This window comes from Nilaparvata lugens, chromosome 1 (genome assembly GCF_014356525.2).
Source record: "Nilaparvata lugens isolate BPH chromosome 1, ASM1435652v1, whole genome shotgun sequence".
Taxonomy (NCBI): Eukaryota; Metazoa; Arthropoda; class Insecta; order Hemiptera; family Delphacidae; genus Nilaparvata; species Nilaparvata lugens.
The window spans coordinates 3,107,208-3,132,742 of NC_052504.1; the positions used below are offsets into that span (position 1 = coordinate 3,107,208).

At 35.6% G+C, this 25,535-nt stretch overlaps 1 protein-coding gene across 1 annotated transcript in view; it reads left to right on the forward strand.

Annotated features, from left to right (window-relative positions):
• Positions 1-23,439, forward strand: part of LOC111059593 — a 34,351-nt gene extending 10,912 nt beyond the window's left edge. The window contains exons 2-5 of the mRNA XM_039432791.1: positions 3,670-3,786; positions 12,946-12,973; positions 19,837-19,956; positions 23,435-23,439. Coding sequence (XP_039288725.1) covers positions 3,682-3,786; positions 12,946-12,973; positions 19,837-19,956; positions 23,435-23,439 — 258 coding nt within the window. The 5' untranslated portion in view covers positions 3,670-3,681. The remainder of the gene's footprint in view (positions 1-3,669; positions 3,787-12,945; positions 12,974-19,836; positions 19,957-23,434) is intronic.
• Positions 23,440-25,535: the final 2,096 nt, after the last annotated feature.

Here is a 25,535-nt window from a genome sequence, read left to right on the forward strand (position 1 = left end):
AAAATTTGACTAAACATTAATTGTAGAGATTTTCATGCTCAATCCTTTCCACTTGAATTTTTTTGTTTAAATTGTATCTAAAGACTAATAATATGGAAATCTAAAATCAAACTTTGCATAGATGGGGCGGAGCTCCTGATATTTTTACAGATATGGGACTTGTGGCAGTTGATAGAGCTTATCGATGACTATTTTGGGTATGAATTTGATCAAAATCGTTGGAGCCATTTTAGAGAAAATCGCGAAAAACCCTGTTTTTGACAATGTTTTCGCCATTTTAGCCGCCATCTTGAATCGCATTCGATCGAAATTGTTCGTGTCGGATCCTTATATTGAAAGGACCTTAAGTTCCAAATTTCAAGTCATTCCGTTAATTGGGAGATGAGATATCGTGTACATAGACGCACATACACTCATACACACACACACACACCACACACACACACACACACCACACACAACACACACACCACACACACACACACACACACACACACACACACACACACATACATGCAGACCAATACCCAAAAATCATGTTTTTGGACTCAGGGGACTTTGAAACGTATAGAAAACATTAAATTAGGGTACCTTAAATTTTTTTGGGAAGCAATACTTTCCTTACCCATGGTAATAGAGCAAGGAAAGTAAAAACGTCAGATAGAGGATTGAATCATAAGAAACTTATTGGAAATTTTTCCATCTTTCCAACCATATCCTTAGAATAAGATTTTGACTGATATAGTTTTCCAGTTACTAATGTTTTTCAAAACTGGGGTGACATAAGACCTGTTAACATTAAATATTATCTCCTACACTGACAGCGTTCTCCTTCTTCTTCTTTTTCTACTCGTTCTCCTCCTCCTCCTCCTTCTTCTTCTTCTTTTTCTACTCGTTCTCCTCCTCCTTCTTCTTCTTCTTTTTCTACTCGTTCTCCTCCTCCTCCTCCTCCTCCTTCTTCTTCTTCTTCTTTTCTTCTTCTTCTTCTTCTTCTTCTTCTTCTTCTTCTTTTCTTCTTCTTCTTCTTCTTCTCTTCTTCTTCTTTTTTTCTTCTTCTTCTTCTTCTTCTTCTTCTTCTTCTTCTTCTTCTTCTTTTGTGCTGCTAGAAAGCCATTATATTGAAAGGCAGCCATCTTTGATGATTTACGTCATGGACTCACTGTTATGAATATTCCGTCTTTTGTTAATTCATATTTTAAAAAGCAGCCATCTTTGATCCACGACATAGACTGACAGTTATGAATATTCCGCCCCTCTATTAATTTTTATATTTTGAAAGGCAGCCATCTTTGATTTACGTCATAGACTCACTGTTATGAATATTCCGTCCTTTATTAATTCAAATATTTTGAAAAGCAGCCATCTTTGATCCACGACATATATTCACTGTTATGAATATTCTGACACTGTATTGAATTTTTTTTGAAAGGCAGCCATCTTTGATTTACGTCATAGACTCACAGTAATTTCATATTTTGGATACAAAGCTAGGAATATTATTTCATTGTTCAGTTCTCATTTTATTTAGAATTTTATAATAAAAAAAAGGCAGGAGCAAATTTTTCTGTCCGATTACAAGATTTGGCAGAAATAGCTGAAAACTGAAAAATGAGCCGAAAATACGAGGTTTTTGGGCCACTCTGTATCTAGCACAAGGAAATTTTGCATGAAGGAAAATTGGTTCTGGTCTTCTCTTATGTACCCAAATAATATATTAAAAAATCAGAACTACAATATAAATTGCATGCACCAATGTATATAGTGACTGGACTACTATCCTTGTCTATCATTCCACAAAGAAGATAGTGCTATCCCTTACAACCTCCACAATGTTGCTATAATCCACGTTATTATTGCAGTGGAGAAAGACGGGAGAAAAACGTTACCAATCCTCACTGTCTTGTCGATGCCTTCTTGATGCTAGCTGATACAGGTTTATTGATGTAATATTAACTGTTCATCTTCGTTTTAAATAATCCATTATATTTAATCAAGCATGTAATTATATTTTTCGATAATTTCATAATTGAAATGAAATATTTTGTTAAATTATCAATTCTACATTGTTGAAAGCCGATCTGGCAACAGAGCAGAGCGAGAAAGAGATAGCGCTATCCACCTTGTTGAATGATAGACCAATACCATTGCTAATCAAACACTGCCATTATAACGTGGACCTCACTGTAATTCTATTTGAACAGTTGATTGATTTCTTATCAAATTTTGATAGGAATCTAATTAACTAATATAGACCTAATATAGGATACACTTTGTTATATAATTTTTTATATACTGTTACTGTTTATTTTACCTGTTAGAAATCTTACTCAGTTCTAAGGATGCAATTATTTGACAAATCACCTATCAAGTGGGAGTATTCACAATATTATGATGTAATGTGATGAAATAATAAATAAATAGACGGTATTTACATCAATCAAGATATCTCAAATTTTATCTATATGGAATCCAATATCTATTATTTTTTTCTGATCTGATATCCATGCATTGTTTGAGAGTTTCAAGCCCTGAAAAAGCAAAAAGGTGCATGGAAACCTGTGTTTCAAGAAATTTAACACTTTCAAAACTATCAAATCTCAAAAACTATTGGAGAGTAACGGGTAACCCGTGCTCTGCACGGGAATAATTTTGAACTTTACAAGCTAAAAACTTATCCTACTGAGCTCATTAAGAATTTTAAATAAACCTTTAACCATCCTCAGTAAATTGAGAATCTATATGCTGAATTTCAAGTTGATCAGTTGAGTAGTTGAGACGTGATGATGTGTCATTCGTGAATTTCCTATCCCCTACGTGTATAAGCCAATTCTTTCCTCTATTAAGAGTGAATGCATAGATATCAGACTGTACGGTAATGTATGTAATATCGGGAGACCGAGCTTTGCTCTGGAAATTCACTTTACTCTAGTATTAGAGTAATACTACTTATAGTATTTACAGGAAATACTGATTTTCTCTGGAAAAGCATAGAAAATTTGTAACAAAAGATTGAATTTATAGTTTATATTTATTCATTCATTTTCTCAGAATATGAGAAGTCACATCAGGATTATGCCCAAAACTGTCCCTTTTCAAATTTATACTACAGACCAAATCAAAATCTAGATTAAGCTACTTTCACTCATCAAAATAACAACTTATTCACACTTCAAAAACAAACACATCATCAATTTATAAATAGATATACTAAGAATTCGATTCACTATGATATACCATGTTGCTACAATATTCGTAAATATACTATGTACTATGTATCACTAACAGCATCTAGTTACCATTTCGGACTATCTGAAGTAAACAAGAATAAGTTTCTCTTGCTGAATTTTTCTTCTCGTGAGATCAGCTGGATGATCCCACACACATGCACTCGTTCACTCTCTTCCATTACGGTATCGACAGACGATAAAGTTTCCAGCTTTTTTGCAAGGACGTATTTATCCTTTTAAAGTCCGTCAGCGAGTTATCTCAGGGTTGAGACCTAATGCAATCAAATTTTCATATCATAAACCTACCATGTTCTAAATTTCGTGAGAATCGTTAGAGCCATTTTCGAGATCTGGTCAAATACAGATGTATAAACATATAAACAGAAATTGCTCGTTTAATAGTATAAGATAATGCTCATTCTAAATTCAAATCTCTTTCCAGATATCCTTGATAATGATGGTGGAGATGAGGAAGATGACAATGATGATGATTCTAATTTTTTCTTTCATGTTTCATTTCATCCAGGCAGCAAGGCGTGGGCCTACACAACAGGCACAGGTTTGTTACTATAGTGACGTCATCATTATAATGGCAGTATTTTTTTATTAACATTGGTGTCCCAATTAAAAAACTTGACAATCTGAAATCTTGACCTACTGGAATCTTGAAGAATTTAAAATAGGTCTATTATTATCCTTGGTGAATTAAGAATCTCTATGCAAAATTTAAAGTTAATCAGTTGAGTAGTTATTGAGACGTGATGATTTCCCATCCCCTACGTATATAAGCCAGCTCTTTCCTTCATTTCAATATAGATAATTGACCGAACGTAGTGAGGTCTATGTTTCAACTCGATTTGCTTTTGTCTGTCTGTATGTAACGCGATTACGGCCAAACGCGTTGATAGAATTCGATGAGATTTGGCAGGAATACTCCTTTTTCAACTGCGCGTCGATGTATACACAAGGTTTTTTGAAATTTTACAACAAGCTGCCTAATAGTGTGAAGCAATTGGATGAGGCCGCCTTCAGGAGAACCGTCCGGAAGCTACTGTGTGCAAAGGCATACTACAGTGTGAACGAATTTATGAGTGATAATTTGAATTTTTATTGAGAGCATGAGCACTGGATCACTGCCATCTGAACTGTTACAGTTTTTTTTTCATGTGTTTGTACGTGTTTGATTTTTTGACGCCATCGATCCCACAATTGTGGGTAATGGATGAAGCTGAAGGTATTAAGGTATTAAGGTATTACCTAATTTTCGCGTGAACTATAACAAGACTCCAAAAGTTTCTGTACGGTATTTTCTTTTTTGAAACGTTGAGACGAAAATGGATACGAGCGATAAGAAGAAAGAACTTCAATTCTACAAACAACGGTTTACATGAAGTGTAGAACAGTGTAAATAAAGTGTGAGTGGAAAATTTAATTAAAGTGTAAAAGAACAGTGTAAATAAAATGTGAAATAACAGTGTAATTAGAGTGTGGAAGAACAGTGTTTAACAACTATTTATTAGAACTAATAAATTAAAAAGTAAATGCAAAGTGTGTTGGAACTGTCCATAACATCATAATATTAAAGGTTTTACCTAACTGAAAAACAGTCTCCTGATGGGTTTCTTTGTACTACAGATTTATTGTGATCAAGTTTGTGGGAGCCTCTTTACTAAAAAAGAGTTACATCAAATTTGGTTTATCTTTGATTTACCTCTCCTTCGATTCTGATACAGGCTATTATTAAGTATTTTTGGTTGAGATGAATTTATCAATAGCTCTATCAATGGATTCAGGAGACCTATGTCTATCAAGCTGAATGTATGGATAAATTATGAGCATTTGTGGAATATAGTGTTTTTATTTCAATAAAATTTCTATTTATTAAATTACAAATGCCTTTAATCTGAAATTTAGATAGTATTCCATCCAATAAAAAATTGATACAGTAACAAAAGTTACATTGATAAGCTAGTAGAAACTACTATGATCTAGGAAGAATCAATCTACATGTTATGAAGTCATTAATTAGTTGTGGGGCCTGAAGTAATAGTAGGTATTGCTATTGTTCACAGAATTACTTGTAATCAGGAGATCAGCTTTTGATGATAGTAGTTGTTCACAACAGATGATTAGTATTGTTGATACACCAACACAATCAGCCATTGGCCGTTTTCACACTGTTATCTATCTCTCAAGTGAATACTGTGAATTGACTACTCACAAGGAAATATGGATTAAATCATAGAACAAATTATTGACTTGAGAAACTTTCCTATACAGTCCGGGTCCTATAAGCAGAGAGCCACTAGACTACAATACTACCCGTTCAGAAAACATCCAACATTTTTGAAAATGTATCTTTCCATAAGCAACAGATGCTCTTTTTTATCTTCTCAAAAGCAACATGTTTCATCCGAAAAGATACACAAGGAGCTTTTATGTATCTTCCTATAAGCAACAGATGCTCTTTTTTATCTTCTCAAAAGCAACATGTTTCATCCGAAAAGATACACAAGGAGCTTTTATGTATCTTACTATAAGCAACATATGCTCTTTTGTATCTTCTCAAAAGCAATGTGTTTCATCTGAAAAGATACACAAGGAGCTTTTATGTATCTTCCTATAAGCAACAGATGCTCTTTCTTATCTTCTCAAAAGCAACATGTTTCATCCGAAAAGATACACAAGGAGCTTTTATGTATCTTCCTATAAGCAACAGATGCTCTTTTTTATCTTCTCAAAAGCAACATGTTTCATCCGAAAAGATACACAAGGAGCTTTTATGTATCTTCCTATAAGCAACAGATGCTCTTTTTTATCTTCTCAAAAGCAACATGTTTCATCCGAAAAGATACACAAGGAGCTTTTATGCATCTTCCTATAAGCAACAGATGCTCTTTTGTATCTTCTCAAAAGCAACATGTTTCATCCGAAAAGATACACAAGGAGCTTTTATGTATCTTCCTATAAGCAACAGATGCTCTTTTTTATCTTCTCAAAAGCAACATGTTTCATCCGAAAAGATACACAAGGAGCTTTTATGTATCTTCCTATAAGCAACAGATGCTCTTTTGTATCTTCTCAAAAGCAATGTGTAGCATCCAGAAAGATACACAAGGAGCTTCTTTGAGTTACATCGTTTCAGCACAACACAGCCTATCAGGCACGGCCCTAGGGACTTTGCCGCCCTGGGCGAAATCAGCAAACGCCGCCCCCCCCCCACCACCAGGTATCCCGTCTAATAATAATTATTGTTTACTTAAAAATTTGCCGGAAGGTTATCAGCTGTTCAAGTTGAAAATGACATTTAAACAAATATTTGACAAATATTGAGGAATAAGTGCAGGCAACGAATGCTCAAATAAAGGTACCTATGGAGGGAAAATTTTGGAACACAATTTTCAACTCTACAGCTCTTTTAAGGATGTTAAGAGGATTAATATATCAAGAATCCTCACCCTTACCCCATGTACTAAAGGGGTGGGGGTGGTTTGAAAGTACCATTTTTTTCATTTTTCTCGTATATCTCGGAAACTATGCATCTTATGAACATTTGTACACTGTACAAAATTGAAGCTCACAAAATTACCAACAAGTTTTGTTCTCTACATTTTTTTCATATCTCAAAGTAGTCATATCTCAGAAGTTCAGTTTTAGTCTTGAGAGTAAAAGTTTTGTTTGGTAGAGGATTTCGATAAATCTGATACTTTTTGAGATATATATGTTCTAAGGTGATGCTACTAAAACTGCTGCAACAGTCGTAGGGAAATGCGTAAAATAGTGGAAATATACATCAAATTGAATATAATTTGATGCTCCGTCAGCTTATAATCAGCACGGATTCTTTTCATCAATCGATCAAAAATTATAAGGCCGAAAAGATGAAAAAATTGGAGGCAGAAGTGTTTTTTCAAAAAATGTCTCACCTTCAAAAGCGGATATCTCAGAAACTGTAAGAGATATGAAAAAAATGTAGAGAACAAAAATTGTTGGTAATTTTGTGAGCTTCAACCTTCAATTTTGTACAGTATACAAATGTCCATGAGATGCATAGTTTCCGAGATATATGAGAAAAATGAAAAAATGGTACTTTCAAACCACCTCCACTCCTTTAGCACATGAGGTAGGGGTGAGGACTTTTGATATGTTATCCTCTTACTATCCTTAAAAGAGCTCTTGAATTGAAAATTGTGTTCCAAACATTTCACTCTATAATCTTAAATTGACTGGACTAGAACAGTAACACAAAATATCTGATTAAACTATTTTTACTTTCCTTGCCCTACTACCATAGGTAAGGAAAGTATTGCTTTCAAAAAAAAATGTACCCCAATTTCAAGTTTTTTATACGTTTCAAGGTCCCCTGATTTTTGCAAACATGATTTTTGGGTGTTGGTCTATGTGTGTGTATGTCTGTGAACACGATAACTCCATTCCTAATTAACCGATTGACTTGAAATTTTAAACTTAAGGTCCTTATACCATGAGGACCCGACAATAAGAAATTCAATAAAATTCAATTCAGGATGGCGGAAAAAATGGCGGATGATTTCTAAAAAACCATGTTTCTCACGGTTTTCTCGAAAACTGCTCTAACAATTTTCTTCAAATTTATACCATGGACAGCTATTTATAAGCCCAATCAACTGACATGAGTCTCATTTCTGGGAAAATTGTAGGAGCTCCGTAATATTCATGAGAAAAATGGCGGATAGTTACTAAAAAACCATGTTTTTCACGATTTTCTCAAAAATGACTTGACTGATTTATTTAAAATTCATACCCAATATACTTATTTATCAGCTCTATCAACTGGCATGAGTCTTTTTCCTGAGAATTTGATGGGGTCCACCCCATCCTTGAGAAATGGACTTTGTAAACTCCCTCTCGTGCATGAGGTAGGTAGTTAGAGCTGGTCCGGCCAGATAATTCGAATTGTAGCGCCAAAATCCCTGACTGCAGTTCTGCCAATAGCAGGCTTGTTTGCGCCAGCGCAGATCGTCCAGCTGTTTTGCCTGGTCATCCTAGCTTTCAGTTCTTGTTTCGTCCATTTGTTTGTTTTGTCTCGTCCCCGTGGTTGTGAAGACCGATTTTGTATTTTTGTCATGTAATTTCGATTGGAAATTTCTTGTAGATAATTGTTTGAGTGTAGTGTGTGTGAATTATGAGTATAACAGCGTAAATAGTGTTGAATTGAATTAATTTGAATCGGATTTGAATTCATAAAGACTCCAGTTTGAGCTTTGTTCAAACCACAGTGTATGACCTGCAAATTGAACACAGAATCAACACGAAAAAACAGCCTGGAAGCAAAAACCTGTCTTTTTCCCAGATTTCTTCCCACCCTGAATCTGATCAAAACACCTAATAAAGGCTTCAAAGGGCAAGTAGACAAGATTGAATTAAATCTGGTGAGTTTTTGCTCTTTTTTTATTGTTCATTAATGCAGAGTTTAGCTGTACAAATAACCTGGCTCAAATTGAAGATTAAATTTTCCCCCTTGTTTGTATTTTGATTATTTGAATAGTAAATTACAGTCCACTGGTAGCTCTAGCCTGAGCTTTGTTCAGAACATTTCTGATCCTCTGAACCGTGTTGAATTTAAATTTGTAATTTATTGATTGATTCACACACATTGGATTTAAGCAGTTTCGTATTTGTCCAATGTTGGCATGTTGAGAATGGTCTGATCTATGCTCAACTTAAGTTTGTTGTAGCCTTGTTCTAGAGCAAGGTTTCTTGTCAATTTTGTATTTGTCTGAAATTAAATTTATTTCAGTTAAAATTGTAATTTTCCTGAAACTAGGCTCATTGTGCTCTTTTTCGGGAATTTGTTTGTTGGAATTTGTATTGTCCATTTTGTTATACATGTTAGTGAAGGTTAATCACAGCATGATTTTGTTTGTTCAATTCAACAAGTTATCGTTTGTTTGTGAGTTGTTGGAAGAACATTATCTAATCATATAGTTTTGTCTTCAGCAGTAACTTATCTTGTGAATTGATAATCAAAGTTTAACTTTGATAACTTACTAGTCGTGATTCTTCCTTCCATTTAGTTTTAAACTCATTCTTGTTTTATTGTCTGTTCATTTGTTTGTCTGAAGTAGCGGCTAACACTCTCAAACAGAGAGAGGCGACTGATGCTATTGCTCAATCTTCGGCAGCTTCAGCAGCTAGTGCACAGCCGATCGTGTCCGAGTCGGTACTGCCCAAAATCGACCTTCCGAAATTTGATGGGAACCAGACTCAATGGTCGGTGTTTTATGAACTATTTAAGGCATTGGTACATGACAACAAGAGTTTGAACGATCAGCAGAAGGTCCAATATCTTGTAAGTAGACTTACTGGACAAGCAGCAAATATTTGTTGTCATTTGCCACCATTGGCTAATAATTATCAAATAATTTGGCAGGCATTATTGACTCGCTATAACGATCCACGGGTGCAAGTCGATGCCTATTTCAAACAAGTTTTTGAATTTCGTCCAATAAAATCAGAATCAAAGGCAGGTTGTATTGCGATTTTGGATGGGTTTTGCAGTTCAATCAATGCAGTGAAGAGATTGTGACTCACTGATTTGTCAGACTCGATATTCCTCTATCATGGCTTGAGATTGCTGGATCCAAGTTCTCGTAGAAATTTTGAATCGGCCGTCCGTGACAAGGCTATGCCAACTTATACCGATTATGTCAAATTCATTGAAAAGCAAATTAAGTCTCTTCCTTCTGATGAGAAACAGACTGAATTGTTTAATATGAGGCACAAAAAGGATAATAAATCAAAGGTGTTTGTGGTTCAATCTAATGATTCATCTAACGATGCATCTAGTAAAAATCCCAATTGTCTGAAGTGCTCAAAACCGGGTCATCAGTTAGTAGATTGTGCAAGTTTCTTGAAAATGACTCCTTGGGATCGTTATTGTTTGCTTAAAGGAAAGTTTTGTTGTTTTCGTTGTCTTGATGTGGATCATTTGAGTAGAGATTGTCGTAGTAAAACTCAGTGTGCTCAATGTTGAGAATCTCATCATTCTTTATTGCACGTTTTTGCTCTTTTTTTATTGTTCATTAATGCAGAGTTTAGCTGTACAAATAACCTGGCTCAAATTGAAGATTAAATTTTCCCCCTTGTTTGTATTTGATTATTTGAATAGTAAATTACAGTCCGCTGGTAGCTCTAGCCTGAGCTTTGTTCAGAACAAGAGCAGTTTATTAAAATAACACATAGTCGAGATATTTCATCTGTAGAACAGCTGTTTTGATGACTTTTAAAAAATCATCGAATTTCACAATTTACACAAAGAAAAAAGTACTCTGAAAACAATTATATAAGACACACATATACAGTAGTCTGATTGTAGTTTCAAATATGTTGCCGCCAATCGTCATTATGTTATCCCCCTAAATTATTCTCGTTTAAGAATGAGGCTTACAGTTCAATGAGCAAGGAAAGTTGTGTGAGTGTACCACACCAGATTTTTATGTTAGGAACAGATATGGTACACAATAAGAAAACATAATTAAGACGGTAGTTCTAAATCAAGAGACTGTAACAGAGTATTGGGCCGATTTAACTTGCTAAGTAATCAAAACTACAATTGCTACAACACGAGTTTGTTCATCACACTTGTTTAATTAAGTAGAACTCGTCTGACCTTTGCATAGAAAAATTCCTTCTCTAGTTCTTCAAGATATCTTATATATATGTCCACATATCTTAGATATATGTCTTTATTAGCTTGAGTTTGGAAAAGATTCTTATACAATTTTACTATTCACATGAAATTTATTATTTATTTGCATTTAAAATGTTCTGTTCCTTAAAATTTGCCGCCCCTAAAAATCTGCCGCCTGTGCGGCCGCCCGGTCCGCCCACCCCTGGGCCGGGCCTGGTTGCAGCGTTAATTGTGTTGAGTTAATTTGGACACAATATCTGGAATACAATAATCTTGACTCTGCAGCTTCATTAAGACTGGGTAAGATTTCATAAGATACTAGGTTATAGTATCTAGGGTTACACCATAGAGAGAAGATACATTTTTTTGGAATTTTCTGGAAATTAATTCTCAAAAAACACGGGCTCCTCTATAACTTCTTCTGTCTTTCCACCCCCAACAGTCAGACTCTTCAAGTCATACCTTACTAATAGGTATTTTCAAGTCCAAATCCGTACCCCCTCTTCAGTAGCTTCTTCAGCTCTCACCCCATCAACAGCAGGTGTCCCCCAAGGATCTGTGCTTGGTCATATTCTCTACTCCCTTTTCATCAACGACATGCCAGCTCTACCTTCAGTTCAAACCAGTCTCTTTGCAGACGACACCACTTTCCACTCCAGCAGCATGAATCTCGAGAGGGCGGCCAGGAATGTTCAAGAGCAGTTGAACCTGCTCACATCCTGGTGTTCATCCTGGAAGGTAGAGATAAATGCAAATAAATGCGTGGCTGTCGCCTTTTCCAGAAAATGTAAACTTCCTCCCACTCTCACAATCCATGGCCACACCCTGCCATGGTCCCCCACCGTCAAGTATCTAGGTGTTACTCTGGACAGAAACCTTACCTTCAAACAACACATTGATGTGAAAATACAACACTGTCGTGTGCTGTTCGGACAACTATTCCTTCTTTTTATCACCCCCTCTTTCCCCCTGAAGTTTCGGCTGCTCATATTCACAGCTATCATCAGGGCATACATGACCTATGCCACCCCTGTCTGGTTCCCATACCTATCGAAGAACAATAGAAAACGACTATTTGGCCTTCAAAACAAACTCATAAGAACCATCTGCAACTTTCACTACACAGTGAACAATAGGCTACTCTATGAATATGTCTCCACTCCCCAACTGATTGACTTCATTCAGCTCACATCAAGAAAACTTCATGACACAGCATCAACGTCGTGGCGTACATCAGTAAGGCAGATGTACGAGATACCACGACCAGTTCAAACCAAAAAGCCACTCCCTTTCCAACAATGGTGGCCAGACTGATGGTCAGCAACTTGATGTTAAGGTCACCATTGTAAACAGCTCGTATCCACCTGAGGTAAACCCATCTCCATCACACTTCTCCCAAAAAAGTGAATTTGGCAAAAAAAATAATGAAAAAAAATAAAAAAAAATAAATAAATAAATACATAAATTGTCAAATGAACAAATATATACATAAATGAAAAATAGATAGATATTCAAAGATACAAATGTATTACAAATATTCAATATTATAACTGACTATTCAATAATTCGGTGATGCATTTTACAACTATTCCCTATTACAAAACATATTATATTATATCTTTATAAAAAAAAAGCCAAATGCACTTAAGGTCTATTATCTAGGAGCAACCCAAAATTTTCAGTTCTGTTAATGCTATGAGCAGTCATAAGGCAAACCAGCCTAAGGCACTGCCAATTAGGGTGATTCACTCACCCTGTTCCACCCACAGTCAGTCTCTGAACCATACCTTGCCTTTGGTCTCGAAGAACCATACCTCGCCTTGTCAGTCATAGAGGGAAAGCTAGGGGTTGCCACTGTAAGTATGAATTTAGGGTTAACTGGATATTCAATTACTTAAAAATAAATAAATAATTTGAGGTTTATTAATATTTGAATTAATTCTCTTCATATTAGAAGAGACTGTAGTTCAAAACTCACTAGGTCTACTGTTCACAGATCTACTATTTCTATCAGTACTAATTATTTTTTCCAATCTCATGTTCCAGTTGACCGCGGATGAGGAGGACTATAGAGGTAAAAAACTCATTTTATTTGAGCTATCAATAATAATAAATTCTATTGACATAGTATGTTGACAACATATAGTATGATCTGTCCAAAAAGAAATTCAAATGATGTTTTTTGAAAGCATTGTAGATTCTGTACATTATGGCTGTGCAAAGGCTAAGAGAAAAATCTGGTGTGGTACACTCACACAACTTTCCTTGCTCATTGAACTGTAAGCCTCATTCTCAAACGAGAATAATTTAGGGGAATAACATCATGACAATTATTGGCGGCAACATATTATTTGCAACTACGATCAGACTACTGTATATGTGTATATATAATTATTGTTTTCAGAGTACTTTTTCCTTCGTGTAAATTGTGAAATTGGATGATTTTTTTCGTCAAAACAGCTGTTCTACAGATGGAATATCTTGACTATGACTGTGTACTTTTTATAAACTGCTCTACCTACCTACCTACCTCATGCACGAGATGGAGGTTACAAAGTCCATTTCTCAAGGATAGGGTGGACCCCCCATTAGTTTCCCAGGAAAAAGACTCATGCCAGTTGATAGATCTGATAAATAAGTATACAGGGTATGAATTTGAAAAAAATCATTAGAGCCGTTTTTGAGAAAATCTTGAAAAACATGGTTTTTAGTCATTATCCGCCATTTTTCTCAATAATATTACGGAGCTCCTGAAATTTTCCCAGAAATGAGACTCATGTCAGTTGATAGGGCTTATAGATAGCTATCTATGATATAAATTTGAAGAAAATCGTTAGAGCCGTTTTTGAGAAAACCGTGAAAAACGGTTTTTTCGTCATTATCCGCCATTTTTCTCAAGAATATTATAGAGCTCCTGAAATTTTCCCAGGAATGAGACTCATGCCAGTTGATAGGGCTTATAAATAGCTATCTATGATATAAATTTGAAGAAAATCGTTAGAGCCGTTTTTGAGAAAACCGTGAAAAACGGTTTTTTCGTCATTATCCGCCATTTTTCTCAAGAATATTACAGAGCTCCTGAAATTTTCCCAGAAATGAGACTCATGCCAGTTGATAGGGCTTATAAATAGCTATCCATGGTATGAATTTGAAGAAAATCGTTAGAGCCGTTTTCGAGAAAAACGTGAGAAACATGGTTTTTTAGTAATTATCCGCCATCTTGAATTGAATTTTATTGAATTTCTTATTGTCGGATCCTCATGGTATAAGGACCTTAACTTTAAAATTTCAAGTCAATCGGTTGATTAGGAATGGAGTTATCGTGTTCACAGACATACACACACCACACACACACACACACACACACTCACACACACACACACACACACACACACACACACACACACACACACAACACCACACACACACACACACACCACACACACACACACACACACACCACACACACACACACACACACACACACACACACACACACACACACACACACCACACACACACACACACACACACACACATACACACACACAGACCAACACCCAAAAATCATGTTTTTGGACTCAGGGGGACTTGAAACGTATAGAAAACTTGAAATCAGGGTACCCTTAATTTTTTTTGGAAAGCAATACTTTCCTTACCTATGGTAATAGGGCAAGGAAAGTAAAAACTCTCCACTTGTAATATTTGTCAAAGTTTTTCGATCCGTTTAGGCCGTTTACAGAGCTTGACCGACCGTCAGTGCGTACGTCAGTCGCGCTTTTCTTTTCCATAGAATCTATGATATTCCATGAATCCGTACAGAGCAGGACTGTCGGTACGCATGCGCACGGTCAGGACCATGCGTTTTACACTGCGTACAAAGACCATCGGTCAAAGCTCGTGCGCATCCGTTCCACCACCCATCTATTGACGTGCTATTGAAGCAAATATAAGCTTTAGAAGCTTATTTATAGCCTATATATTCTAATAGAAGCTTTCTGAGCTTTACTGATCAGTAGCCCGATCGCAATATAACCAATGTGCTGAAACCTCTGCCCGACAATCAGCTGATATTGAATAGCATAATGAATGAATTCAACTAATAGTGTCATTTTTGAATTCAGAGCTTTTCTATACATTTCTTCAATCATTTCTAAATTTTCTATTGGTAAAATCATATATTATTAATATTATCCACATTTATTTGATCCGTAACTTAAAGTGACTGCAAGTATTTCCAATGATGATACAAGCTCGAAATAACTCATCAAAATTTCTGATGGACATTCTGAGGTAGTTAAGAAATGTATCTTCATCCCCAAGCAATGATTTATATAATGGTACTAAATTCCATTTGAAATGCTCTTTGGGCGACCATCGAGTGTACTTGAAATCTACGTCTCTTAATCTTTCGTTTACGAAGATAATAAGCTGCAATTAAACCATCTGTAAAGGCGTCCATTTTGTGAGTCAGAAAAACTTATGTATGGTCAGCACTGACGGTCGGTCGAGCTCTGAATGTGTAAAACTGATTCATCGATGCGTTCGGTCAGGATGGTACATACGCACTGACAGTCGGTCAAGCTCTGTAACCGGCCTATTATCTACTATCAAGATATCAAAATAAAAAAGTTCTCCCACGAAAATTTTTTCTCATCATTACGTTTTGAGATATGAGGGTATAAATGTTTAGGACAGATAATTTCAAATTCGGTATGACACAAATCCATGAAATTGTGAGCATACAATCTTCATGGTATTGTTGATTGAATAAACGAAAATTTTCTGAAATATCAATTTTTGTGTAAATTATTGAATAACTAGACTAAGAAGTATATAGTTTTAGTTCCAGTTTTCTAGTTATTGATGTTTCTCATGATTATAGAAATATATCTTGAAAACTAAGGTTGATATAAGTAAACTTTGTTGAACATTTTTTGTTACAAATTTGATGCAGGATCTATGATCTTTGGCTATTACACCTTTCATGCGATAGACACTATATATCATATTATTAAGTTTATTGATTATGACAAAGGCTTAACTTGAGCGACTCAGGTCTAGAAGAGACTCGACTCTAGTGGAGAGCATGGTGTTTCCAAATGGTGACGTCGCGGAGACTAGAATCGACTGGTCTGAATGTCACCATTTGGAAACACATGCTCTCCACTAGAGTCGAGTCTCTTCTCGACCTGAGTTGCGTAAGTGTGAGTTGAGCCTATGAGAAAGGTCTATAGAAAAATCTGGTGTGGTACACTCACACAACTTTCCTTGCTCATTGAACTATAAGCCTCATTATCAAACGAGAATAATTTAGGGGAATAACATAATGACGATTGACGGCAACATATTTGCAACTACGATCAGACTACTGCATATGTGTATATACATTGTTTTCAGAGTACTTTTTCCTTTATGTAAATTGTAAAATTCGATGATTTTTTTTTAAATTCGTCAAAACAGCTGTTCTACAGATGAAATATCTTGACTATGACTGTGTTCTTTTTATAAACTGCTCTACCTACCGTACCCACGGTATATGGAAGAAGAAAAAGTAAAAACCGTGTTCCTACCTATCTAAAGTCCATTTCTCAAGGATTGGGTGGACCCCCCATTAGTACCCCAGGAAAAAGACTCATGTCAGTTGATAGAGCTAATAAATAACTATACAGGGTATAGATTTGAAAAAAATCGTTAGAGCCGTTTTTGAGAAAATCGTGAAAAACATGGTTTTTTAGTAACTGTCATTTTTCTCAAGAATATTACGGAGCTCCTGCAATTTTCTCAGAAATGAGAATCATGTCAGTTGATAGGGCTTATAAATAGCTATCCATGGTATAAATTTGCAGAGAATCGTTAGAGCCGTTTTCGAGAAAGCCGTGAAAAACATGGCTTTTTAGTCATTATCCGCCATTTTTCTCAAGAATATTACGGAGCTCCTGGAATTTTCCCAGAAATGAGACTCATGCCAGTTGATAGGGCTTATGAATATCCATGGTCTAAATTTGAAGGAAATCGTTGGAGCCGTTTTCGAGAAAACCGTGAAAGACATGGTTTTTTAGTCATTATCCGCCATTTTTCTCAAGAATATTACGGAGCTCCTGAAATTTTCCCTGAAATGAGACTCATGCCAGTTGATAGGGATTATAAATAGCTATCCATGGTATGAATTTGAAGGAAATTGTTGGAGCCGTTTTCGAGAAAACCGTGAAAAACATGGTATTTTAGTCATTATCCGCCATTTTTCTCAAGAATATTACGGAGCTCCTGAAATTTTCCCTGAAATGAGACTATGCCAGTTGATAGGGCTTATAATAGCTATCCATGGTATAAATTTGAAGAAAATCGTTAGAGCCATTTTCGAGAAAAACGTGAAAAACATGGTTTTTTAGTAATTATCCGCCATTTTTTCCGTCATCTTGAATTGAATTTTATTGAATTTCTTATTGTCGGGTCCTCATGGTATAAGGACCTTAAGTTTAAAATTTCAAGTCAATCGGTTAATTAGGAATGGAGTTATCGTGTTCACAGACATACACACATACACATACACACACACACATACACAAACACAGACCAATACCCAAAAATCATGTTTTTGGACTCAGGGGACCTTGAAACGTATAGGAAACTTGAAATTGGGGTAGCTTGATTTTTTTTGGAAAGCAATACTTTCCCTACCTATGGTAGTAGGGCAAGGAAAGTAAAAATCTGGTGTGGTGCACTCACACAACTTTCCTTGCCGTTATGAAAATTGATCAACTGACGCTAGTGTTCCCGCGCATCTCAAGTCTACTTTTCTAAGATCTGAGACAGCTGGTGACAGGACAATAGCGCTGCAGACACATGGAGTCTGCTACCTCTTCATAGTGAATGATTTAATTGAATCAACAGTTGCCAACAGTTTGCAATTGAATAATCTTATATTCTCGAATTTCGAGCTTATTTTCAATTTTAGGTGAAAATGCTACTAAACATTAATATTGTAGAGATCTTTATGCTCAATCTTTCCCACTTATATTTTTTTGTTTAGATTGTACCTGAAGCCTGATAATTGAGAATCTAAAATCAAACTTTGCATGGATGGTGCAGTGCTCCTGAAATTTTTACAGATATGGGACTTAAGGCAGTTGATAGAGCTTATCAATGACTCTTCTAGGTATGAATTTGATCAAAATCGTTGAAGCCGTTTTCGAGAAAATCGCGAAAAACCCTGTTTTTGACAACATTTTCGCCATTTTAGCCGCCATCTTGAATAGCATTTGATCGAAAATGTTCTTGTCGGATCTTTATAGTGTGAGGACCTTGAGTTCCAAATTTCAAGTCATCCCGTTAATTGGGAGATGAGATATCGTGTACACGCACACACACGCACACACAATATCTCACGATATCTCATCTCCCAATTAACGGAATGACTTGAAATTTGGATGACTTGAAAAATTCAGGTACCCAAATTTCTGAATTTCTATACGTTTCTAGGTCCCCTGAGTCCAAAAAATTGGTTTTTGGGTTTTTAGTGGGTTTTTGGTTTTTGGGTATATATATATATTATATATATATATATATATATATATATAATATATATATATATATACCCGTTTCTAGGTCCCCTGAGTCATATATATATATAGTTATAAGTGGTATATATATATAGACCCAAAATCCAAAAACCCACTAAAAACTCAAAAACCACTTTTTTGGACTCAGGGGACCTAGAAACGTATAGAAATTCAGAAATTTGGGTACCTGAATTTTTTTCGGAAAGCAATACTTTCCTCACCTATGGTAATAGGGCAAGGAAAGTAACAGGTCTAGACATTGGTTCATAATGAGTTTTTTCTTATTTGCCGTGAGCAGCGTTTACACCAAAGTGTTGTCAAAAGTCAGTAAAAACATCAAAATGTTGTTGAGATAACAAAATTTTACTAAACTCACTCTAAATACTATAAAATATAGATGTCAGTGACAGGAATACTGTGTGAGAAATTCTGTATGAGGTAAGTAGGGTAAGCATCTGAAACTGGTTGTTTTTTGAATTGTTATTTTTCATTAGAAAGTTTTTACTTTCCTTGCCCTTTTACCATAGGTAAGGAAAGTATTGCTTTCCGAAAAAAATTCAGGTACCCCAATTTATAAATTTCTATACGTTTCTAGGTCTCCTGAGTCCAAAAAAGTGGTTTTTGGGTATTGGTCTGTATGTGTGTTTGTGTGTGTGTGTATGAGTGTATGTGAGACTGTGTAAATGATATCTCATATCGGAATGACTTGAAATTTGGAACTCAAGGTCCTTCCCCTATAAGTATCCGACACGAACAATTTCGATCAAATGCAATTCAAGATGGCGGCTAAAATGGCAAATATGATGTCAAAAACAGTGTTTTTCGCGATTTTCTCAAAAACGGCTCCAACGATTTTGATCAAATTTATACGTAAAATAGTCATTGATAAGCTCTATCAACTGCCACAAGTCCCATATATGTAAAAATGTCAGGAGCTCCGCCCCATCTATGCAAAGTTTGATTTTAGATTTCCAACTATTGGTCTTTAGATACAATTTAAACAAAAAATTACAAGTGGAAAGGATTGAGCATGGAAATCTCCACAATTAATGTTTTGTGAAATTTTCACCTAAAAATGGAAATTAGCTCGGAATTAGAGAAAATGTGATTATTCAATTGCAAACTGTTGGTAACTGTTGATTCTATTAAATCATTCACTATCAAGAGATAGCAGACCTCGTGTGTCTCCATCGTTATAGTCCTGTCACCAGCTGGCTCAGATCTTAGAATAGTAGACTTGAGATGCGCGTGAACACTAGCGTCAGGTGATCAATTTTCATAATGGCAAGGAAAGTTGTGTGAGTGCGCCACACCAGATTTTTTTAAAAGGGTACCAGGGTATTAATTTACAAATAATCTTTATTTCCATTCACAGGTGCTTTTCGTGTGTACGATGTGGATAAAAATGGCTACATTGATGCAAAGGATGCTGAAGCTTTCAGAAAAACTGCACAGAGATCAACCCTTTTCAAGGCATGGTCAACAGATGATATAAGTAAATATTCAAATATTCAACTATAGTAAGGTCCATGTTATAATGGCAGTATTATTTGATTGGTGTTCCTATCCTTGTCTATCATCCTTGTATCATCTTCCTATAGTGAGGTCTGCATTATAATGAGAGTGTTTGATTAACATTGGTATTGCCATCCTTGTCTAAGGACAAGGACTCGCTGAAGGCCATTAAATGAATAAGAATAAGAATATTTATTTGCCATTAAATACAACACTGTACAATAGACATCGTCATTTTGTTTGAAAAAGAACAAAATACAATATATACACATATAGTCTATGCTGTCATTAATTGTCACTAGGCATGTCAGTGTGTAGTTCATATATTCATTTAAATCATAAAATGCTTTTTCTTTCAGCCACTTGCAAATAACTGCCTTATATCTTGGTTCCGGTAGTTGTCTAATTCTCTGGGGCATCTTTTTGAAAATTCGGAACTGCTGGAACTTGTGACTCATGAAGGTCTTGTTGAGACGGATATGAGGTGTTGTCAGGAACGAACGCTGTCTTGTTGTCTTGTTGCGTAGCTGTGAATCTTCTCTTGTCGTATGAAGTTGGTTTCATTTTTCCTCATGTGCATCAGATTACAAAATATGTACATGAATAATTCATCCTTGGAAAAACAGCTGAGAAATTCGTCGTCTGTCAATAATGGAAGTGAGTGAGTGTGTGTGTGTGTGTGTGTGTGTGTGTGTGTGTGTGTGTGTGGGAGTGAGACAAAATAATTCCTCAGCTGTTGAACTATTGCATTCAATCAGCTGATCTCATGGGAATTATCATCTGGCAAGAAACTGATTGACATGTACAAAAATAGAAATAGGATTGAATATGAGTTGAATGAATTTAAAGAAAACTTACAGATACATTAAAAACGGAAATTTATTTTTCGCCACACCTGAATGTAATGAGCTGGTTTTTGTGCGTCATATGGAGGCCGAAGTGATTGTTTTCTGACCAGGCCGGTAAAAGTTTTATGGCCCTAGGGCTGTAATAGCTATTTATGTATTAAGAGCGTAATGCATGACTTTATTGCTCACGCAAAACAGTTATCACGCGATGCAAAGCGGAGCTTGATAATTTTGCAAGAGCGATAAAGAAGCATTACGCGCGAATTACATACAAAATTTTTTCTACAACTGCCCAAACCTGTTAAATTACTTATATCGGCGGAGTTACAATTACTGACATTATAGGTTAAGTAAGATCTGACTTTTTGGCAAGCTGCTCACAATCAGCTGATTAGGAAGTGTAAAGAAACTCTTCTGCGCATGCGCAAATGATTTGGGAGCATAAAGTAAATCTACTGAGCATGCGCGGATGGTTAGCGAGCGAAAAAGTAGATTTTCCTCAGAAATAAGCTGTTTTACGAGGAGAATTGAGTGTGTAAATTCTCTCTTTACGCACAGTTGTAGAAAAAATAACCTTGAAGTCAGCTGATTCTGATTTGATGTGAACGTGTTTACAAAATAGTTTGTGAAACGGAATCAGTTTATGCTTCTAGAATTGAATAAAGTATTTTGCAATAAGATACTATCATTTCATTTGAATGAATGAGATACAAATAAGATATTAAAAACTATTTAAATTTAATTTTCAGAGTAGGCCTATAATAGAATCCGACCTCATAAATAGAACCTCATAATACTGCATTTATCACGAAACCTGGTGGATAGTTTTGGAACTACTTGGGCAAATCCTTGGTCACAGTATACATACAGTATGGTAACTTACCGCTGGCCTCAACATATCGAGCCCAAAATTTGAAACATATGCCAATATTTCGGGCTTTTTTGGGCTTCCAGAATATCCAAGTTTAAATTTTTGGGCTCAACCGGAAATAGGGTTTATAAGGGTTAATATTGGCGGGCCAGCTTCACGGTTAGCCCGCGACCATCACTGATCTTGAAGATGAAGGTGTCATTCGATAGAGCGAATATTGGGCTTCCATTCTATACCATTTTTAAATTTTGGGCTCAAAAAATACGACCGTGAGAGACTTCGAAAGTTTTCAAATTCGGCGGGCCAGCTTCACGGTTAGCCTGCGACCATCACCATTCTTGAAGATGAATGTGTCATTCGATAGAGCGAATTTTGGGCTTTCATTCTATACCATTTTCAAAATTTGGGCTCGATAATTACGCTGTGGGCGGAGGAAAAACGTAATGGCCGGTGGTGGGGGGAGGATTATATCAAACCAGTTCCCTTGTCGCCTCCAGGGAAAGTGTATTTCAGAAAAATTTGATAAGAATCGATGGAACAAGTCTTCAGCTATCATTTGATACCACTTTCAAATTTTGGGCTCAACAATTACGCCGTCTGCGGGGGGGAAGGGTTGTAAGTAACCAGGTACCTTGCCGCCCCCCGGAAAAGTGTATTCGAGAAAAATTTGATTAGAATCAATGTAACAGGTCTACAGCTATCATATGATAACACTTTCATATTTTGGGCTCGATAATCACGCCGTCAGCGGGGGGGAAGGGTTGTAGGTAACCAGGTACCTTGCCGCCCCCAAGGATGTTGTATTTCAGACAAATTAGATAGGAATTGATGAAACAAGTCTTCAGCTATCATATGATACCACTTTCAAATTTTGGGCTTGATAATCACGCCGTCAGCGGGGGGGGGGAGTGTTGTAGGTAACCAGGTCCCTTGCCGCCCCCAGGGAAGGTGTATTTCAAAAAAATGATGGAAATTGATGAAACAAGTGCATAGCTATCATATGATACCACTTTCAAATTTTGGGCTCAACAATTACGCCGTGAGCGGGAGGGAAGAGCTGTAGGTAACCAGGTCCCTTGCCGCCCCCAGGGGAAGAGTTTTCTAAAAAAAATGTGATGAGATTCGATGAAGAAAGTCCTCAGCTATTATATGATAATTATCACTTTCAAATTTTGGGCTCAACAATTACACCTTTAGCGGGGGGAAGATTCGTAAGTAACTAGAGCCCTTGCCGCCCCCAGGAAAGGAGTTTTTCAAGAGAATGTGATGAAAATCGATGCAAAGAGTTCTCAGCTATCATATGATACTATTTCCAAATTTCGGGCTCGACAATTACGCTGTCAGTGTCGGGAAGAGCTGTAGGTAACCAGGTCCCTTGCCGCCCCCAGGAAAAGAGTTTTCCAAGAGAAAGTGATGGGAATCTATGAAACAAGGTCTCTTCAGCTATCATCTGATACAACTTTCAAATTTTGGGTTCAACAATCACGCTGTCAGCAGGGGGAAGGTACGTTTTAAAACTTATCTGATATATAATATATGAATGAAGGAACTCTTTAGAAATACAAAAAGTGTTCAGAAATTCAAAAATATCATTGAATAATCAATATTTATGACAAAAATGAAATGAATAGTCGAAATTGTGTTTAATATCTAGGTAGGTTATACGGAATTTATTGTACTTTGATCATATAAAGACATGAAATCCGAAAAATCTCAATAATTTTTTTATTTGTTGACAGATTGACTTGAAAATTTTTGGGAAGGTCACTAATTTTGAGATAAATGTTCCTGTATTCTTGTAGAATTTTTCCATGGCTCCTTCCCCCTCCAAATTCGAAAAACCGTCCGGACGATTTGATTCCCTAGGACCGGTTTTGAATTTCCCGCCTTACATAGTTTTTGGCGCGCTCGTACGTGATTGGGTGATTATTGCATACAGAGGCTCTCAAGAGACAGAACAAGCTGGCAGTACGGATTATCCTTCAAAAGGATTGTGATTGATTATCAATCACAAACTTGGCTTTGTGACTGTTACCCCATACCTTAAACTATTACTCTTAGATTCCTTTCAATCAATTTTTATTTTTCAATTTATTAAAAACACACAAAACAAGACAAAACAAAATTACAAAGAATTACGAAACAAATTGTGAAATTAGGTCTTAGAAAAGAGTGGACTGTATAAATAGGAGAGAATAAATCAAATTCTGAAAAAAGAGAAACAATGTGTCTTGACTGATTTGACACCTGACTGAAATTCCACATGAGTGCAAGAACCGTTGTGCATTCAAAAACCTGTGCACTGGAATGAATGCAAAACAGTTTCAGGCAACTCAGTATTAAAACTAATCAACAAAATGTAGGCTAAGGTGAAATGCTAAATGAAAAAATAGGTTAGTAAAATACAAACTTTAATTAGCATTAAAGAATATACCAAAGGTAAAACCAGTAAAATAACTGACATCAAAGTATGAAATCACAAACTAACAAATCACATGAACAAGAATAAAATGTAGTTGATCCTAGTTGACATAAGAAAAATAAGATGCCAACAAAATGATTTAAAATGGAAAAATATTCTGTAAATTTGAATACATGAAATAACCCCTCAGGGTGACTGGTCGACAATATAAATTGAAATAGAATTTAACTTTGCTATGAAGAAGATTAGGATTAAGTTTAGAAAAAGATTGAAGTACATGAAAAAACTTGAAAACGGCATTAATGATTCTAGTAAAAACAGAACAAGAAAAAACAGTAATCTGAATGCAAGAACTGATTGCAATGTAATAATTTGAAATAGTAAATTATAACTTAAAATAATCAGATAATGATGTTTCCATTATGCAAACATTCCAAACAAATTAATTATTGAAGAGTGACAGTAAAAAGTTATGAATATAACAGCAATGCACATAGAAAATAATCTATCTGGTTATCAAAATGGAATAATGAAATAGTTACTGAACAAACGTTTATAGAATACCAGAGTCTATAATAAGTAGTCTTTAATTTAAACCTACAATTGTCATTTTTGATAACAAACGACACCTATGAAAATTGAAATGTAAATATGTTGAATTGCAAGGCTTCAACATTTGAATTGGTTCGATACCAACAAAAGAAACAGGTAAGTTGAAAATTAACCATAAGGTTATATGAATAACAGTAGCCTATACTGAAATAGCCTAATATTGCAAAATGCAGAAACTTCAACTTTAGCAAATAATCAAGAAAATAATAACATAGAATTAAATAGGATTGATAATTGCAATGTTCACAGAACATTCATGAATTGCTTACAAAAACTGACAAACAATTCTCAAGAGCAAATTTGGCTAAGCAAATATAACTCTAAGAGTAGAGTTTATTGTGAGAGGAAAATCGGATCATAAATTTGAATGTAATTTGACACATTCTCAAATTATTTCTGGAAATAATGCATAAAAGAATTAACACGAAACTGGAAGAGAAGCTATCAAACACACAGTTTGGATTCAGTAGTGGATTTGGAACTAGAGAGGCACTCTTTGCTTATAATGTGATAATTCAACGATGTCTGGATGTGAATAACAATGTCTATGCATGCTTCATTGATTACAATAAAGCATTTGACAAAGTACGTCACAACCCACTGATGGAAATTTTGGAAGAAGCATGCATTGATACTAGGGACATTCAGATAATCAAAAATTTATACTTCTATCAAACAGCAGAAGTTCGAGTCCAATCAAAAACTAGTCAAGAACTTGCAATAAAGCGTGGAGTCCGTCAAGGATGTGTACTCTCCCCACTCTTGTTCAATTTATACTCGGAAAATATCATAGCAAAAGCTCTTGA